The sequence below is a fragment of the Xenopus tropicalis genome, chromosome 2 (genome assembly GCF_000004195.4).
Source record: "Xenopus tropicalis strain Nigerian chromosome 2, UCB_Xtro_10.0, whole genome shotgun sequence".
Taxonomy (NCBI): domain Eukaryota; kingdom Metazoa; phylum Chordata; class Amphibia; order Anura; family Pipidae; genus Xenopus; species Xenopus tropicalis.
The window spans coordinates 72156126-72174619 of NC_030678.2; the positions used below are offsets into that span (position 1 = coordinate 72156126).

The following is an 18494-nucleotide window of genomic DNA, read 5'->3' on the forward strand; positions in this document are numbered from 1 at the left end:
TGGGGCTGTATACAGAGCTTAGTAGGTTATTTAGAAGAAAATGAAATAAAAACCTAGGCTTGGCATACTGCACCCAAAAGACTGAATTCAAACTATGAAACACTTCATATAATAATTATAATATTTTCTTATTGCACTACATGCTTTCTTTTGACTGTGAGCATTCATTTCTGCAGTTGCTTTGTTGTTGACATTAGCTGATTAATATAGTTCAATGACTGCATTTATTTATTCAATCATTTGATCTCTTCAAAATCTCTTTATTTTATATCTACCTTTATGTTTACGTGTGTGTGTTTTCTGTCCCACAGGCAGTCCAAGGAACAGGACTGGCTTTCATTGCATTTACAGAGGCTATGACACATTTCCCAGCCTCACCTTTTTGGTCTGTTATGTTTTTCTTCATGTTGATTAATCTTGGACTTGGAAGCATGATTGGGACCATGTCGGGTATCATCACACCTATAATAGATACATTTAAAGTACGTAAGGAAATTCTGACAGGTAAGTAGTTGCCTGGTTTGGTGATTGGTAGTATTGCTGAGTGCACCTTCCCTTATGCAGAAGTGATATAACTTTAATTTTTTGCTACTTGAGAATGTTTAGATTTCAGGTCCATATAACATTGTGATCCATATAATAACTAAAAAAATGTTTTCTTACACTGATAGAAATTTAATGTTAAGTATTCAACCAAAAAGCAGAAAACAATAACAGAGATTTTTAGTGATGTCCACTCATAAAATATTTTCATAAAAATTTACCTGTGAGGGAGGTAGCATTTACCTTTTTTATCAGCATCAATATACAATAGACAAAGATTTTCCCTTTCTGCTAGATAGAAAGCTAGCAAAAAGATGAATAAGTATTAAGGAGAAACTAGGCCAATTGTTAAAATAAATACACCTGATTTACCTAAAAGGGGCAAGTAGCAAAGTGCCATTTTTTTAGTGTTGCATAAGATAACTTAGGTCTGTTTGACAGTGTTTTGCTTAAACTTGCTGGTATCAAAATAGTAGATATCAGTGTTTAACCTCTTGGTCAAATGAGAGAGAACATACAGTCCATTGCAGTTTAGTAGTATAGATACACTATTGTCAAACAAAGTGGTCTGTGCTGTACTTATTGTTCCTTTCCATCAAATAAAATCTCTTGCTTATCTGCAATTTATTTTGGTTTATTGTATTAATATAAAATGTGTGTTAAGAAAGTAGCTTGGTGTTGTCCAGCAAATATTTGTGGGTGTGCACAAATCTAGAAATATAGATCCATTACAAATTCACCGAAAAATTTTGGATCTGGAGCGTACAGCCGACATTTCACGGGATGTTGGCAAACCGCCCTGATCCACTGCTGAAAGCATGGAATAATGCACGCTCCTGTACTTTTATGCTCATTTGTCATGCTACTGACTGCACACACATCATTTCACTGTATAATTTTTCTTTCTGCTAAAAATTGTAGTTAGCTGTTGCATCGTTGCCTTCCTGCTGGGCTTGATCTTTGTTCAGCGCTCTGGAAATTATTTCGTCAACATGTTTGATGATTACTCTGCCACACTGCCACTCACCATTGTGGTCATCCTGGAAAACATTGCAGTAGCATGGGTGTATGGCACAAAGAAGTAAGAATCTTACCACAACATGCTTGTTCAGACTGCTACTTTTCCACTTATAGTAGGGTTGCTTTTCTTGCTTTCATTTTATTCACAATAATTAGTTATAAATATGCATAAAAGAGGGAAAATGTTAAAGCTGGATTGATAATAACAAAACATTTTCATTCCACTTATTAGGGAAATATTATTAAATCCGGTGCCATTACAACATTCTTAATCAACACATTTTGTTGAAATTTTGACTCATAAGACTTATTTCCAAGAGCATGCATATCCACTGAAGCATGCAAATAAGATGGAGAAGTTATAAAGAGTACAAGGGGCGATAAGATTGCTGGGAAAGAAGTAGAGATGAGAGAGATGTCGAAGTGTTATACAGATGAAGAAGGTGTAGGCATCAGAGAGGGTATAGACAACAGGAGAGAAGAAGAAAATAGGGATAACAAAAAGATAAAATAAAGGTAGCATACAGCAGCAGACTGAGGAATGGTACGAGGATGACATTTATATTAAATAATGTGGGGAAATATAGAATATGCTGGGGTTACAACACATAATATACAGGCAGGGTGTTGTAGTTACAGAAGCTGAATTGCCAACCAAGAAAATTAATATGTACTATTTCCATTTTGGGGGCCCTACACTCCACTCCATACTTTGGTAATTTTATGCATACTGGGCATCTAATTGTGTATTAAAAGGAAATAGCAAAATACTTTGCTTTAATGTGGGTGAAGCTAATAAGAGTTGGTGGGCAAGGCTTATACCCTGTTTCCCCGAAAATAGGACATCCTCCGAAAGTAAGGCACCCCCCTGATTTTTCACCCCCCTCGGAAAATAAGGCACCCCCCAAAAATAAGACACCCACCTAGGGCTGGGCGATAAATCTGTACTGTATTCTTCTTCATGGAAAAATAAGACATCCCCTGAAAATAAGACCTAGTGCATATTTTGGAGATTAAAAAAATATAAGACACTGTCTTATATTTTATAATTGTGGGAAGGGCTTATGTATTTTTTTTTACATATTTTTTCACATTTAGTAAAATAAAATTGTGTATTTTCCCTATTCAATGGTAGTGGGGAACATTCTCAAGACTTTATGGCATAAATAAATGACATGTGGGATGTTCTTGTGGTGTTAGTGAATTGGTGAATATGAAAACGACATGTGAAATTACATACGAAAAGGCATGAATGTTCGCTAGTGTGAAGATAATTTGAAAATTCTCTAAGTTTTACCATTTGCACTTTAGTAAATATGCCCCTTAGTCTGATGTGGAAGTTTAACGACATACATTAAAGGGGGCATTGACTAATTCTCGTATTTTTTTTTTATGCCAAAATACGTTTTTTTTTTTCCCAGGAAAGCAAAAATACACCATCTAAAACCTGTCAATCATGTAGAAGCCAATGGCAGATGATTTTAGAGCTTTTTGGGTTTCTTTTATGAAAAAGTTTTCGTGTGATGCGGTTTTTGCATCTTTTTTTTTGTTTGTGCTTTTTCAATTCAAATATTTTGATAATTGAACGATGTTCGTGGGAATGAATTTAGTTCTGGTTTTAAACAACTTCAAACCACAAAAAATCAAATGTTAATAAATGCCTCACTAAATCTAACATCAGTTAACTAATGAATTAATTTATTTAGTAGTACACTGTAATGCATACGTGACTGCACTGGAGTTTAACTGGAGCTGAATTTTAAATGCATAGATCTGTTAAATGATCCATTTAAAACTGGACACCTATGAAGAGCTCATGTTGTGCAGTGGATTAGTAATTAATAGAACAGTCTTAAATGTGAGCTATAGCTTTTGTTGGCACCCCCAGGAACTTTTTCCATGCTTGTGTTGCTCCCCAACACTTTTTCCATTTGAATGTGGCTCACGGGTATATAATGTTGGGGACCCCTGATGTAAGCATATAGGAAGTTCTCAGTGTGTCAGGTTCACAATAGGCCACTCCCATCTCCCTTCAGGAGAAGGACTCATTTTATAGGTATAAAAAGTAGCTTTTACAGTGGCCTTCGAACTTTTTTTTATGGAAAATGGATTATCTACCACACTGAGAGCATTGGTGGTGGTTTAATAAGATTTGGACATTGAAGGTGAACAACCCCTTTAAAGTTGGTTTTATAGGTTTATAATACCAAAACAACATTTTTATTTCACATATTAAGACATATCAAGACATAAGACATAAAACGATTACAATTTACAACATCCTTTATTAAAAAAATAGTATAGATTCTCTTCATCCATTCAGCACCAATCTTATTTTTTTTTCCTTTAAAGTTATGAACGGTCCTGTTTCGTATCCAATTTAACAGAGATTGCTTGGCAATATAGAGTTCAAAATCATCCCTTTCAAACTTAAAATTTATAGAAATAAGCTGTCCAGACAATCCATTGAGATAGGGACGAATATTGCAGTTATTTATTTAAATCATTTTTGCCATATAGACAGTGGCATAGCATAAAGGGCTAGGCCCCACTGCAAGGAATCAATGAAGGGGATCAATGACCGCAGCAACTAAAAAACATATCAACTTTGAGTGTTGCATTTTATTGTTATTTTTATGCTACATTTAGGACCTCCCCTATTGACCTTCCATTATAACATCCCAACTACTGCCTGGTTGCTGGGATAATTAAGCCCTAGCAACCAGATAGAAATTCCAAGTCTAAGGGCTGCAAAATAAAAAAAGTCAATATTTTGGAAATCACAAAGCAATTTAAAAAACTAATTGCAAGTTGTCTATAATATAATAAGTTAATTTTAAGAAGAACCACCCCTTTCATCCCCTACTAGTGCAAGTTACTTTTAGCCTATCTAAAGCTTTTTGGAGGACCTGTCACTGACTTTCATTATAGGTATAACTGCCTTTTTGTTGCACAGATGGCCACAGTGTGTTGTGAATGCTTAAGAATTATTTCCACAAGATTAAATAGCATTATATGTTGGTTTTAGAGTTATGGGTAGTTTGTTTTAAAAAAAAAAAAAGAGAAACATTTAGCCAAAATGTTTTTTTTGTACATATCGGTACAGGCAATGTGGTGTAATGAAGGTATGGCAGTGACATTTGAATTGGATGAGATAATCTATGAATACACTGTTTCCAAAAAAAAACATGTAATCGCAAAAGTTCAATAAAATATGTTAAATGAATGGCACCTGATTTATTACAAGTGCAACTGGCCAAATTCATTTTTGGCTAAATGGAAATTAATCAGCGATCGAGATTCCATTTTATGTACTGAATGTAAAGATTTGTTTTACACTTGTGATTGTATACAAATACAGCTGGTGTCTCAATTACCTTTTATTTAATGCTTGTTAGTTGCTCTTCCTGTCAGCAGCTCTTTGACAGCAGCTCTTTGACTGCATGTTGGGGACCGATGTAATGCTTGGTAGTGTCAAAATGTCTTTTGTTGCATATCTCTTTATTGTGTTAAAGGCTTTAATTGTCCTTTTATAATTTCAGTGTTATTTCAGTAAACACAATGGTTTATTCCTTAAATATACAGGTTCATGCAGGAGCTAACAGAAATGCTGGGATTTCGCCCATACAGCTATTACTTTTATTCATGGAAATATGTTTCCCCAATCTTCATGGCAATACTTCTCACAGCTAGCGTCATCCAGTTGGGAATAAGTCCCCCAGGTTACAGTGCATGGATCAGAGAACTGGTATGTACATAAATAGTGTAATAGTGAAATAAAGAATCTTGACTGGTGGGCATTAGAACTATGTAACTTTACATTCTTCCTTTTTTACCTAGAAAACACAGTCACACACATCATGTTAAAAGTTTTGTACAAAAAAATGCAACAATTTTTTTTGTTGTTTGTGCTTTTTCTCAAATCTAGCAGCTCAGGTGTGAGGGTATGCTGGGAGTTAGAATTCTAGAATATTGTATCTGCAGTGCTAAAAATTGTTATGCCTGGGGCAAGTTTCAAGCTTAACATTTTTTGTAGGTGTTTATATTATATTACAATCTTTGTTACATATTGCTTTTTAATATTTTGCTCCCTTTCAGGCTGCAGAACAATTTGTCTTGTATCCTACGTGGGCTCTTTCTTTACTTATCACCCTGATAATACTAGCTATCCTTCCAGTCCCAGTTATCTTCATTCTCTGGCAGTTCCAGCTCATTCCAGATGGATCCAACAAACTGTCTGTGTCTTATAAAAAAGGTATGATGAAGGATATCTCTAACTTGGAGGATAATGATGAAACTCGGTTTATTCTGAGCAAAGTTCCTAGCGAGACACCATCTCCTATGCCTACACACCGTTCATATCTGGGTCCAGCAAATGCATCACCTTTAGATCTGGGTGGTGCATCAAATGGAAGGTATGGTAGTGGCTATTTGCTGGCAACAACCCCTGAGTCTGAACTGTAATCTAGCCCGCTGGCTATTTTACAACATTGTCAAATGCAAATTTTCTTTTTTAGCAAACAAGACAAGACATCACCCTTTGAAGTCTTATAAATACACTGATAACTGGGTTCAAGATTAATGTCTCCATGATAATATAATTTTATTCTCTGATACTGCAGAGAATGCAGTCTTGTATTAATTTGAAAGAACTTTGTTTTGTTTGTCTTTCCTTGACTGGAAAAGTTTAGCTGCTTTATGAACTTTCAGAATCTGCCATTATGTAAATTCTTATTTCCAAGTATATAATTTAAGAATATATGTGAATTTCATAATCAATAAAGCTTTAAAAATGGGTAGCACAGGTTTAAGGCAGATAAGGCTTTTAGACCTATATAGACCTAGACCAATAATTTGTAATGCTTCTATACAGACCTGTGATACTTTTGCATGTGTTTAACATTAAATACCATTGATAAAATGTGGCATTACCTACTGGGTTTTGGAATGCTGATATAGCCATCATGTGCTGACAAAAATTAGGCACTCAATTGAAACACTTCAGAATGAGCATATATATATACCACAAATCCTTCTTGTCAATCTCCTCTCTACTTGCAATAACAGTAGCTGAAATGTGCCTGAGGTTATATTGAATTCCTTTTTTTTTGGAGATCAGCAACTGATATCCCTTGTTAGAAATAAGCCTATCCTTCTCCCCCAGTCATATATAGTATAACATTTATTTGTGCCTGTACAAGCCATCTTAAATGGGTCATCCTCTGCTCCAGAGATCAGCAGTTGTCTAACTGGGTCATCGACCAGCCAGTGGGCCCATCTTTGTAAACACTCAGACCTGTTTTCCCCTTAAAATATTCCCCTACACACCACCTGCACTAAAAGACAAAAGTACATCATCACCATAATAACAGAAGGGAATTAGTCCAAGGGCAGGTGAAAGGCAATGGAGCTAGCAAAATGCTGTACCCAACTTTACCCTTTCCTGTATTTAGCCGCCTGATAATGTTTCATAACCCATTGTTGGTACTTGACCAGCTGCAGTACAGTTACCACCATATGTAATAAAAGTCAGTTTGCCCAGGTGCAGTGCAGTAACCAATAGTAACTAAGCAAAAAGTTTGCTTTTAAATAGGTGACTTAATTCTGTGTGCTGAAAAAAAAAGTTTGCTGGCCAGTTTTTACAAGACAAAAAAGTAAAGCAGTTCTTTTCTAAATTCTGTGTCCCTATAAAATAGCATACAGGCAATCTTATTTGGCTGGTCTTTACAGATTTCATGTGATTTTAAATATAGAGAATGAAGGCGGGAATTAAAGTGTGTGGTTATATTTCTGGTTTAAAGCACCCTTCTCTGCACTTAAGCACAAATGCACCTACATTAATACTAGTTAATGTTAGGTAATTGGCAAGAGCCAATTTATCAAACCAGCTATTTTTTTTAGGGAATCCACAGAATACTTATACTAGAATTTTTACACATATTTGAACTTATATGTGGTTAAACAATGTCATTTACATCAGTTAATATATCTGGTTAATTAAGCACTTTAGAGGAGCTAGAAATATTATAACTCAGGGTTGCTATGTTGTGTTGGTAAACCACATAATAAAACACTGTGGAAATTAAGGGTGTGAAATCATATCAGTATTTGTGGTGATTTTTATCTGCGTAATGGAAGTCTGTCTCCATATGGCAGCTGCTTGGTGATCTAAGGCATGTTTAGAACATGTCTGTGGTTACAGTTGCCAATTTGAGAACTGTGAATAAAATGCAATGCTCTTCTGAAATCTCTTGACTGGAACCAGATACAAAACATGTTACATTACACTCTCTAGGGACCTGGTACTGATCTAGAAAAGATCAGTAAGAGATTATTTTCTTTATTTATGAAAGCCAATAAAACTTGAAAATCCTAAATAATTTAACTATATGTATAATTATATATTGTTATATTGTTGTGTATATTGTATATTTAATTGTACATGTCTGTGTAAATTTTGTCCTTCAGGTAATATGTGAACTATGCCCCTTTTCATTTTGTAAATATGACTTTGCAATGTACACTGTATAAAAAAGCTAATTTTTTAAAGTGACTTGTATGTGATTGTACCTCCTGTTCTTGAAACAGAACCGCTTAGTTGTTGCTTTGTGCAATGTGTGCTTCACTTAGTACTTCTTATTAAGCTCCCATTAGGGGTAGTTAACACTATGTGTTAAGTTTAGATCTTTTTGTGTACCTGTCCACCATTTGCAGCAACATTTGGAATGTATTTCTTGGTGTACAGCTATCGGATACAGCCTACTTTGTGGCGTACAAAGGAAAAATGTTCAGCCACATCTCTGTCACCCGATCTGCAAAGATGTAACATTAATGGCCTGGTTTAGAGCCAAACAGTGTAATAGGCCAATTAGAAGGTTTCCAGAGCATAATATAATGCCTCCTCAGTCTCTGAGGAGAATTTTAGCTGATATCAAATCCAACCTAAGAAAAGATTCTTTTAAAATAGCACAGAATATAATCTGAGAAGCACAAAGGAATCCAAGAAAGCAGAGCTTTTACCAGATAAAAGAAGCACATGTATAGTAGAGCTGTGCACTGCCAGACCAGATCAGTAGTATACATGTGTTGTCTAACTGTTTCTGTGTCATGTACAGCTGGGGCTAAAAGATCACAAGGAGAGAGGAAGGGCAGCAATAATTATGGCACACAGGAAGCTGGCTCAAAGTGGAATAATTAGGAGATTGGAGAGGCCTATTAGCAATAATTTTACAAACTGTGCTTCGTGATTTGTGAATAGCTGTGTGACCTTTAAACACAATAGACATAGAAAACAATATATAAGCACTAGAGTCCTTTTATTCAAATAGATTTTTAAAAATGCATATAGCGCTTAAAATGTAGAATATAGACCTACTGAAAAATATTTTCACATATGATACATATATTCCCACAAAATTACTGTACAAGTATTTCATATAATGGGTTTGCATAATAATAAAGTCACAATTCAGTGGACATGAACCTTTGGTTTACAAATCTTTATGCAAGGAAATACATAAAAAAAATGTTATGAATAGAAACTATAGAAGTATATGAAATATGTTTTCTTGCACTGATATATATGAGCTCAGCAGGAAGAGATATACTAGTAGATATGGAATATTGTGAAATGCTGTAATACTGTGTACTGATTCAGCACAACCAGACTGTCTGCTGCTCATTGTGTCTATTATTGTTATCTTTCCATATGTTCTAGTCTCCAGTCTGTGCTTTGTTTTAGTTAGTTACACAGTAAAACATTCCAAGCTGTACTCTTGTACATTAAATAAACTCTGTTCTTACAATAAAAGTTTTATGTATGAATTATTTTTTAAAAGACTGTGAATAAGTCAATAAAAATCTATGTTGTGATTCCAGCTACAGGGGTTCGGGCCTTTATGGCCAGAGTACTAAAAAAGGTGTGATAGGATTGTAAGATGTATGGCAAAAGTGTGTATTCAAGAATAAAGGTGGCCATTATATACCCCATAACTTACCAGCATCAAACATTCTAAATATGAATTCCAGGGGTATACTGAACAGTTTAATGCTCAATATGCATTTGAATCTATTTTGGCATACAGAGGCACCCACAAACAAGTAACAAAGAACAATATGAAACAGTTTAAATATTTTATTTTAGCCAAATAATTTTTATGGACAGAAACAACACCAGAACTGAAAATACAATAAAATGGCTAAAAATTAGGGATGCTCTGAATCCCGGCTTTTTTTGAAGGATTCGGTTTTGGCCGAATCCACGGTCCCATCCGAACTGAATCCTTATTAGCATAAATTAGCATATGCTTATTAGCATTCAGAAAGGGTTAAATGGTCAGGGGGAAAAAATTCAAATTTTTTTTTTAATTTAAATCCTAATTAGCATATGTTAATTAGGATTCGGTTCGGGATTCGGCAGAATCTATCAGTGTGGGTTCAGGGGTTTGGCCAAACACAAAACCCCCAGACTAGGGGTTTTAGGGTCGTTTTATGTGTTATTACAGTTTTGCTAAAAAGGTGAAATTGCCCTTTCAGCTGCAAGTCTCAGTTCCCCCAAGAGGCCTGTTTAGCTTATTAGGTACAATGTTATCTAAAGTGCAGGTGTGGCTGGTTAAGATTTCTGGGCTCTCTGCCAAAAGCTACTTTATAATTAAGTTTGTATCTTTTTTAGTGTTCAGTGCAGGAGATCAAAGGGAAATGAGGGACTTCAGTAAGAATCCGGGACTGCGGGCTGAGCTGTTAAAAGAGGGACTGTCCTGCATTGGATATGTGGGAAGGTATCACCTTTATACCACTTTTGTTATTTTTTATTTCAAAAGGGTTACCCTGTAAACATTTTTGACTGGCTAGCACGGTACATCACCTTTTCCTGCATCTAGGAAGCTTCAGTGGGAAGCATTCTTGATGTTATACATGTGCATGAACTCTGGAATTCTGCAATACTTGAGACATGTTATGCCTCATTGAAAGGGAAACCTGGGGTTGGCAGACAGGCAGATCAGTCTGGAGGAGCAGTAGAGGGAAACAGGAAATGGAGGAGCCTCTTCTTCCTCTGGTCCGGTGAGTGGGCCGGTGTTTGGGGAGGAAGGATTAAAGTTACATAAAATAATAATATATAAAATCATATTAAATAATGGGTTGCCTATTAGTGCAGCCTCAGGTGCCAGCAGCGCCTGGAGTTCACCTGATTTAATGCATGAAAAACCCTTGATTTTTTTGTGTTTCTGGCCCTTTAAAAGAGTTTCGCCTCAAGTGATAATATAATTTGGGCCAAGAAAATCTTGTGTTTTGCTACCTATATATCCAAAAAACTAAGCCAGTTGTATAATGCTGACCTAGAGGGCTTTAAGGCTCCTAGAGGGCTCCAAGAAAAGGATAGAGGAAATGGAGACACACTTGTAAACAACCAAAGAGAGAGTCCAGATCTACATTCTCCCAAAAAATTAGTTATTATTTTAAACCATAAAACTATGTTTAGTAAACGGCTCCCACAGTTATATTTATTCCTATTGATGGGGGTCTCAAGGATTTATTTTATGGTTTCCCAGCAGCAGTATTATTATGACCCCCATGTTTTAAAGGACATGTAAACCCCACACACAAAAATTGAATCAGTGAACAGCCTCTTTGAAATCTCTCAATACCTGCCACTCTGGTTGTCCAGAGGTTAATAGTAAGGCTGCAGCATCCCCTTAATCACTTTTGCTTCTCCTCCTGTAACCCACTCGGCCCCCTCCCTCAGGATTTGCTTTGGCTGTAGGCTTGTGGGCATGCTCAGTTGTTCTAAAGCCAGATTACTAAACACGCCCCCTAATCTAGCAGCCAGTGAAGAGATGGCATTGCTGCCTGAGCTCAGCTCAAACAAAGCAGAACTTTTATCAATTACAGTTCTGCCTGTGTGAGCTGTATGTATGCTGAATAAGGGTCTGTGTGTGTGTGTATGCTGTTTGCAGATTTAAATGTATCCAATTATGTATCAGAGGAGAAATGGCTGCCAGGTGAAAGCTGCTATTTGCCTTAGGAAAATGTGATGGTGCTGGCAAACGGAGGGGATATATTCAGTACAAATGATGCCATTTGGGTGGGGGAGACGTGCCCAACTGATATACATTGTAGGCAAATGTAGGCTTTACATGTCCTTTAATACTACTGGTTTCTTTGAACAAAGATCTTCAATTTGTTTGCAATTTTGGGACAGAGATTGGGTCCCAATAATCATAGGCGGATTTTCAATAAGGCTAGGGGAGGCTAAGCTTCCACAAACCTGCTTGGCACCTTAAAAAAACAAAACAAAAAAAAACCTCACTCCGTTTCTGCACTGACCTGGAAATCTTCTGTTCCTGCAAGCTGATTCTGCTGAGTTTCGACTGGATCTTTCTTCTTGTGGATTCTCCAATCAGAGCACAGCTTTCTTGAAAGACAGTAAAATTGACCAATCAAAGCACAGATTTTGCAAAATGTTTACAAGGTAACCCTTTTGAAATAAAAGATAACAAAAGTGACATAAAGGTGATGCCTTTATTGGCTAACTAAGATAATCATAGCAAGCTGTCAGAACACTTTAGTTCCGTTTTCAAGCTGATTACCAAACTGAAGGCAGTGCAGAAATGAAGACTGAAAATAAGAATCTGCAGACTGTAAACTTTACCTGAGAACCAACTCTCAACTTTTGCTGCAGATTTCATCCCACTCCCTCAGGTACTATACACAGGTACTATACCCAGGTACTATACACAGGTACAATACACAGGTACTATACACAGGTACTATACCCAGGTACTATACACAGGTACTATACCCAGGTACTATACACAGGTACTATACCCAGGTACTATACACAGGTACTATACCCAGGTACTATACCCAGGTACTATACCCAGGTACAATACACAGGTACTATACACAGGTACTATACACAGGTACTATACCCAGGTACTATACCCAGGTACTATACCCAGGTACTATACACAGGTACTATACACAGGTACTATACCCAGGTACTATACCCAGGTACTATACACAGGTACTATACCCAGGTACTATACACAGGTACTATACACAGGTACTGTACACAGGTACTATACACAGGTACTATACACAGGTACTATACAAAGGTACTGTACACAGGTACTATACACAGGTACTATACACAGGTACAATACACAGGTTCTATACACAGGTACTATACACTGGTACTATACACAGGTACTATACCCAGGTACTGTACACTGGTACTATACACAGGTACAATACACATGTGCTATACACAGATACAATACACAGGTGCTATACACAGTTACTATACACAGGTACAATACACGTGCTATACATAGGTACAATACACAGGTACTATACACAGGTACAATACACATGTTCTATACACATTGGTCTTCCTAATTAATTTTTTTATAGTTCTTGAATAATTTGCCTTTTTCTTCTGCCTCTTTCCAGCTTTCAAATGGGGGCCACTGACCCCAGCAGCCAAAAAGTATTGCTCCGTACAGCTACAATGTTATTATTATTGTAATTTGTTATTGCTTATTTTTCCATGCAGGCCCCTTAACTATTCCCATCTCTTGTTTAAACCACTACCTGGTTGCTAGGATAAATGAGACCCTAGAAATCACATAGCTGATGCAATACCAAATGGAGAGCAGCTGAACAAAAAGCTAAATAACTGAAAAACCATTAAAAATAAAAGAGGACCAATTGCAAATTGTCTCAGAATATCAATGTCTACATTATATTAAAAGTTAATTTAAAGGTGACCTACCCCTTTAAGCTAACTGATCTCAAACACAAATGGATGGAGAACCCCTCACAGAAGTGCATTTTACATCCTAAGAATTTTAGGGTTAAAAACCCTCCCCCCCCCCGCATTTTTGCACAGTATCCCTGGAAGTCAGTGGGAGCCGCAAGAGGTAGTTGGGAAGTTAATTATTTACACCAGCAGCAAATCCACTTAGGGGCTGATTTACTTACCCACGAACGGGTCGAAATGAGTCCGATTGCGTTTTTTTCGTAATGATCGGTATTTTGCGATTTTTTCGGATTCTTTACCAATTTTTTGTTACCAATACGATTTTTGCGTAAAAACGCGAGTTTTTCGTATCCATTACGAAAGTTGCGTAAAAAGTTGCGCATTTTTCGTAGCGTTAAAACTTACGCGAAAAGTTGCGCATTTTTCGTAGCGTTAAAACTTACGCGAAACTTTGCACCTTTTAAGTTTTAACGCTACGAAAAATGCGCAACTTTTCGCGTAAGTTTTAACGCTACGAAAAATGCGCAACTTTTTACGCAACTTTCGTAATGGATACGAAAAACTCGCGTTTTTACGCAAAAATCGTATTGGTAACGAAAAATTCGTAAAGAATCCGAAAAAATCGCAAAACATACGAAAAAGTCGCAAAATGTTCGTTTTCAAGTCGGAACTTTTCCAATTCGGGTCGGATTCGTGGGTTAGTAAATCAGCCCCTAAGTCTCACATTAGCTGTAGGTCAGTCTTTGCATGGCCCATCTTTAGCCTCCCCAAACAAAAAAAGTCACCCTCAGGTTTGTTTATGAATTGAATTTGTTATGCATGATTCTTCAGGCACATGTTGTGTCTACTGAAGTAGGCCACTGTGGGAACACTGAAGCTACCACCAAAGATCCAGGATTCCATAATGTCAGTAGACACACTTGCCCATAATTCAGAACAGGGGTTGGGATGGTACAGCTGCACCAAGTGCAACTATGCAGGGCTTTGGATGCTTTAGTGACTGGTGTCAATTTTTGCAATGATAGACATTTTTATATGACCATGACAGAAGTTATGGTTCATAAATGCCCTCTCAGGTGTGCCTTTTCTGTCTGCATCTGGTGCATCTTTTGGTAGGCTTGGTGCACTTTTCTTCTGCCAAGGAAACATATTGAAAAAATGCTTAGAATTACATTACTGGCACCCAGGCATTTATATTTTGCAAGTAGTATCTTTCTTTTTCAGATATGGTTATCAAAAATGGTTCTGGATTTGCAGTCTAAAAGGAGAATCCTAATTGTCTTTGTATTAACGCTTCACACCAGGTGGTCTTCTAATTATATCTCATATGGAGATACAGTAAGAATCAGGAGTCTCCATTAGAAAAGTGAATGAATGATTCACTACAAACAGACGGAGTGGAGCAAGTCTGGCAAGCTATAATATGGTTTGCATATCATTTATCAGTTTTCTTATATGCATTCTTATAGTGACAGAACTCCCTTAGTCGAAAAGCTGTGGCTAGTGATAAGCAAATTTTTTGCCAGGTGCGGATTTGCAGCGAATTTCCGCATTTCAGCATTGGCGAATTGTTTCATGAAGCTTCCCTGAAAATTTGGCGCAAAAAAAATTGTCACACGTCAATAAAAGCTGTGGTCATGTCAAAAACGGGCGCGGTCATGCCAAAAATAAACACGGGACAAAAAAGTCGAGCAACAAATGCGGTTCGCTGATTTTTCACTGTTTACCGAATTTTCTTGTCGCTTCGTGAATTTTATGGCGAAACGGGACAGATTTGCTCATCAATAGCTTTGGCCAAATACCATCATTAAATTAGCAAAAAAAAACAAAATATCAGTTGCACGATAATATCCACTTTTAAGAGTTAAATTTAGAATATCAAAACAAGAAAGCTACTGTAAGATGACATATTTACAACCATATTCAAATCCACTTAGCTTTTGTATTGTGGGATAGGGGGTAAATGGAATTCCAGCTGCATAGAATTTATTTTTCCCCATTTTGTTAAGCAAAAACATGTTGCCTAGAAACACTCTTCTAGCTTGGGAGGTGCCCAAACTGAACTTAGGGTGACTTTACCATATCACACACTGTTTATAGTTAAGAAGCCTTTTCTTTTCCACAATAAGGTAAACACAGGAGGGGGTCTTATTTATAAGCACTGGACAAATTTGCCCATGGGTAGTAACCAATTAGTGATTTGCTTATTTAGCCAGCTACAGGTTGATCAATAAAAGCAAGAATTTGATTGCCAGGAGTTACTGCCCAGGTGCAAATTTCCCCAGTTTTTATACAGTAGATAAGTCCCCCTAGGGTGACTTCCACAGGTCAGCAGAGAATGCAGCACAGAAATAGAATAAACATACAATTGCAGCAATCTAATGTGATTAATTTAGCTATTTTGTCATTGTGCTACTGATAATGTTGAGTTTTTATGGGACATTTTTGCAGAAAAGCAGTCTTACCTATTTTAATTATCCATTATTTACTCAAAAAGCCATCTATAAATTATATCATAAATATATTCATTAAAATCCATTTGGTGCTTGTACCCATTGTGGCCCAGGCATGTGTATCTGCTGCCTAACCCTAGTTCAAACCCAGAGTAATATTGTAGTCCTGGTGATATCTAAGAATATACATTCTTAAAATTCATTGTTAAGTGTAATTGTAAGCTAGGTCCATTTGAATGCTGGCACATTTCTGCCCCTCTTATTAATACACATACCACAGTAGTATGCACGGCCACCTCAGCTTCTAATCTAAGTGATTAACAGAGGCCTAGGAAGCAAATGAAAAACATCAAAAGTGTGGACAGATCAGAGGTGGCCCATAGAATTGGAACAGAGGCTGCAGAAGCTGTTGCAAGTTGCTGGTGTGTGAAGAAGAAGAGTCCTTAATCAGGCAACATTTACTTTGAGTGCAGTTAATTCTGCAAAAGAGACTAGTTCATACAAAATGTGGCACATGGGAACATCCAAGAAGACTTACAAACAGCACTGATATACCAGCACTTATGGCTTATTGCACTTTCTTGTATGTCATGAATGCCAAAAGTACACCATCCCTATGCTTACGTTTTGCAGTTATTTGTTTTATTAAAATGCAAAATAAAACCTGCTCCATTTCCAGCACCAAAGGCGACAATTTTTTTTTCATTTACTACAGCTCTACAATTTTATGATTGTAGAGCTGGATCTACTTGCAGGGAAGCAGGAGTATATGCTATAGAGGTGAGAGATTCCTGTAACCCTCGATGTGCCATCTTGTTAGGATCTTTGGCAACACATGGAATGATACAGGGCAAATTTAAACACACAAATGTAAAATCAATGGCTCTGGCCCTTTCCTGACAGTGTCCTAGATTCTATGCTGCTGAGCATGTAAAAGTGTTAAACATTATAGAGTTGATTCACTAAAGTGTGATAAGTGTTATCGCATGCTTTTTTGTGTTAAAATAGACGTGAAAAAAACGCTTGATTTGCTAAAGTATTATCGTATGTGTTAAGTTGCATATTGAGTGCCTTAAATAGCGTGCAACCGAATGCGTTAATTTTAATGCATTGCGTTAATTAGCGAATGAAAGAATAGTAATGCATGATTCACAAAAGCGCATGAAGTGTTAAATGCTTTAATTAGCGCGCAAATCTGTCCGTATTTTAGCGCCTAATTGGGGGAGGAGTTGTGCAGACCACATTTTTAATTTTTTGGTGGAAAAAGGCAAGATGGAGTTTGCAATGGAGTTTTTGCTCGATTTGGAGGAGGAACATCAAGTCCCTGAGCCTTCCAGAGTGATGTGGCCTCGCTTTTTTCAGGAAAGGGCCACTTTAGAGGGCTTAAGCGAGGATGAAGTGGTCAGGCGCTACAGGCTCAATAGTGCGGCAATATCCAGCCTGTATGAGCTGCTTGAGCCTTCCCTGCAGCCACTGACTCACAGAAGCCGTGCCGTTCCCGGAATGGTCAAACTGCTGTGCTCCCTGCACCTGGCCACTGGCAGTTTCCAGAGGGTTGGGGGGTTTACCCAACCCCCCCAAGACAGGGAGCACATCTTTAGGAACAGGAAGAGCTACCACTCCCTCAATGTGCAAGTGGTGTGCGATGCACACATGAATATCCTGAGCATCGTGTCTGGGTTCCCGGCTCCTCTCACGATGCTTACATCCTAAGGCAGTCCGCAATTTACAATGCTTTCGCGACAGGACAAATGCCTTACGGGTGGCTGATAGGTAAGTATTTGTGTCATGTCTAGCACAACTTGCCCACATTTCCTTTCTGTCTCCCACTGTCAAACCAGGCCCTGCCTGCCATAAACCTGTTTTGCAATTTGTAAAGTGCCCTGTTTTGCCACTGGGAGAGTCAAAGCAGCTACTTGTAGTGTCACCTGTCAGTCTCACACTGTCACATCTGTTGCAAAAGGGCCGTGTTTTGACAGAGGGAGACTGGAAGCAGCTTATTTGTTTGCAGCATCTTATTGCATCTTATTTTATTTCAGGAGATGCTGGCTACCCATGCTTTAGGTGGCTCATCACACCCATTCACAGGCCGCGTACACGGACTGAGTGTGCTTTTAACGAAGCACATGTCAGAACACAGTCTGTGATTGAGCTGCCTCCCGACTTATCCGCTGCCTGGATAAGTTGGGAGGCAGCCTAATGTAAGCCCATCTAAAGTTGCCAAAATTGTGGCTGTGTGTGCTGTACTGCACAATCTGGCAAACCGGCATGGCTTACCAGGCGATGTGGCTGAGGATCTGGATGACCCCATACATCCCCAAGATCCTGTCCGAGGTGCGGATGCCAGAGGGAATGAAGTCCGAGGACAAATCGTTACCAATTACTTTTCCTGTAAGTACCTAAAATCTTCAATCCCCTAAACAAGAAATAACAAACAACTTCTCCAAGAAAAAAGGTTTTATTTACCTGGAAATTATTTTCCCACTTCCAAAAGAAATGCTTTGAGCAGGTGATTCCCCCACCCGCAACACAAATAGAAAAAACAGAAAGAAATATTTACAAACAACATAGGCCTAAGAAAAGATAGGTTCCACAGATCCCTAATGAGGCACATTTATTTTCTTTTACAAAGCTGCCTAGTGGGAGCTGCAGGAGCGGTAGCTGAGCTCTCACCACTAGCTCTACTGAATTGCCTTTTGTGCTTTTTCTTGCAAGGC

General features: G+C 37.6%; 1 protein-coding gene across 2 annotated transcripts in view; it reads left to right on the plus strand.

The window, feature by feature from the left end:
- The window catches only part of slc6a17 (solute carrier family 6 member 17), a 51330-nt gene extending 41957 nt beyond the window's left edge, over positions 1-9373 (plus strand). For both annotated transcript variants that reach the window (XM_031896867.1, XM_002932985.5), the window contains exons 9-12: positions 312-504; positions 1465-1624; positions 5149-5311; positions 5662-9373. In XM_031896867.1, the coding sequence (XP_031752727.1) occupies positions 312-504; positions 1465-1624; positions 5149-5311; positions 5662-6027 (882 nt within the window). In that variant the 3' untranslated portion in view covers positions 6028-9373. The remainder of the gene's footprint in view (positions 1-311; positions 505-1464; positions 1625-5148; positions 5312-5661) is intronic.
- The last annotated feature ends 9121 nt before the right edge of the window (positions 9374-18494 follow it).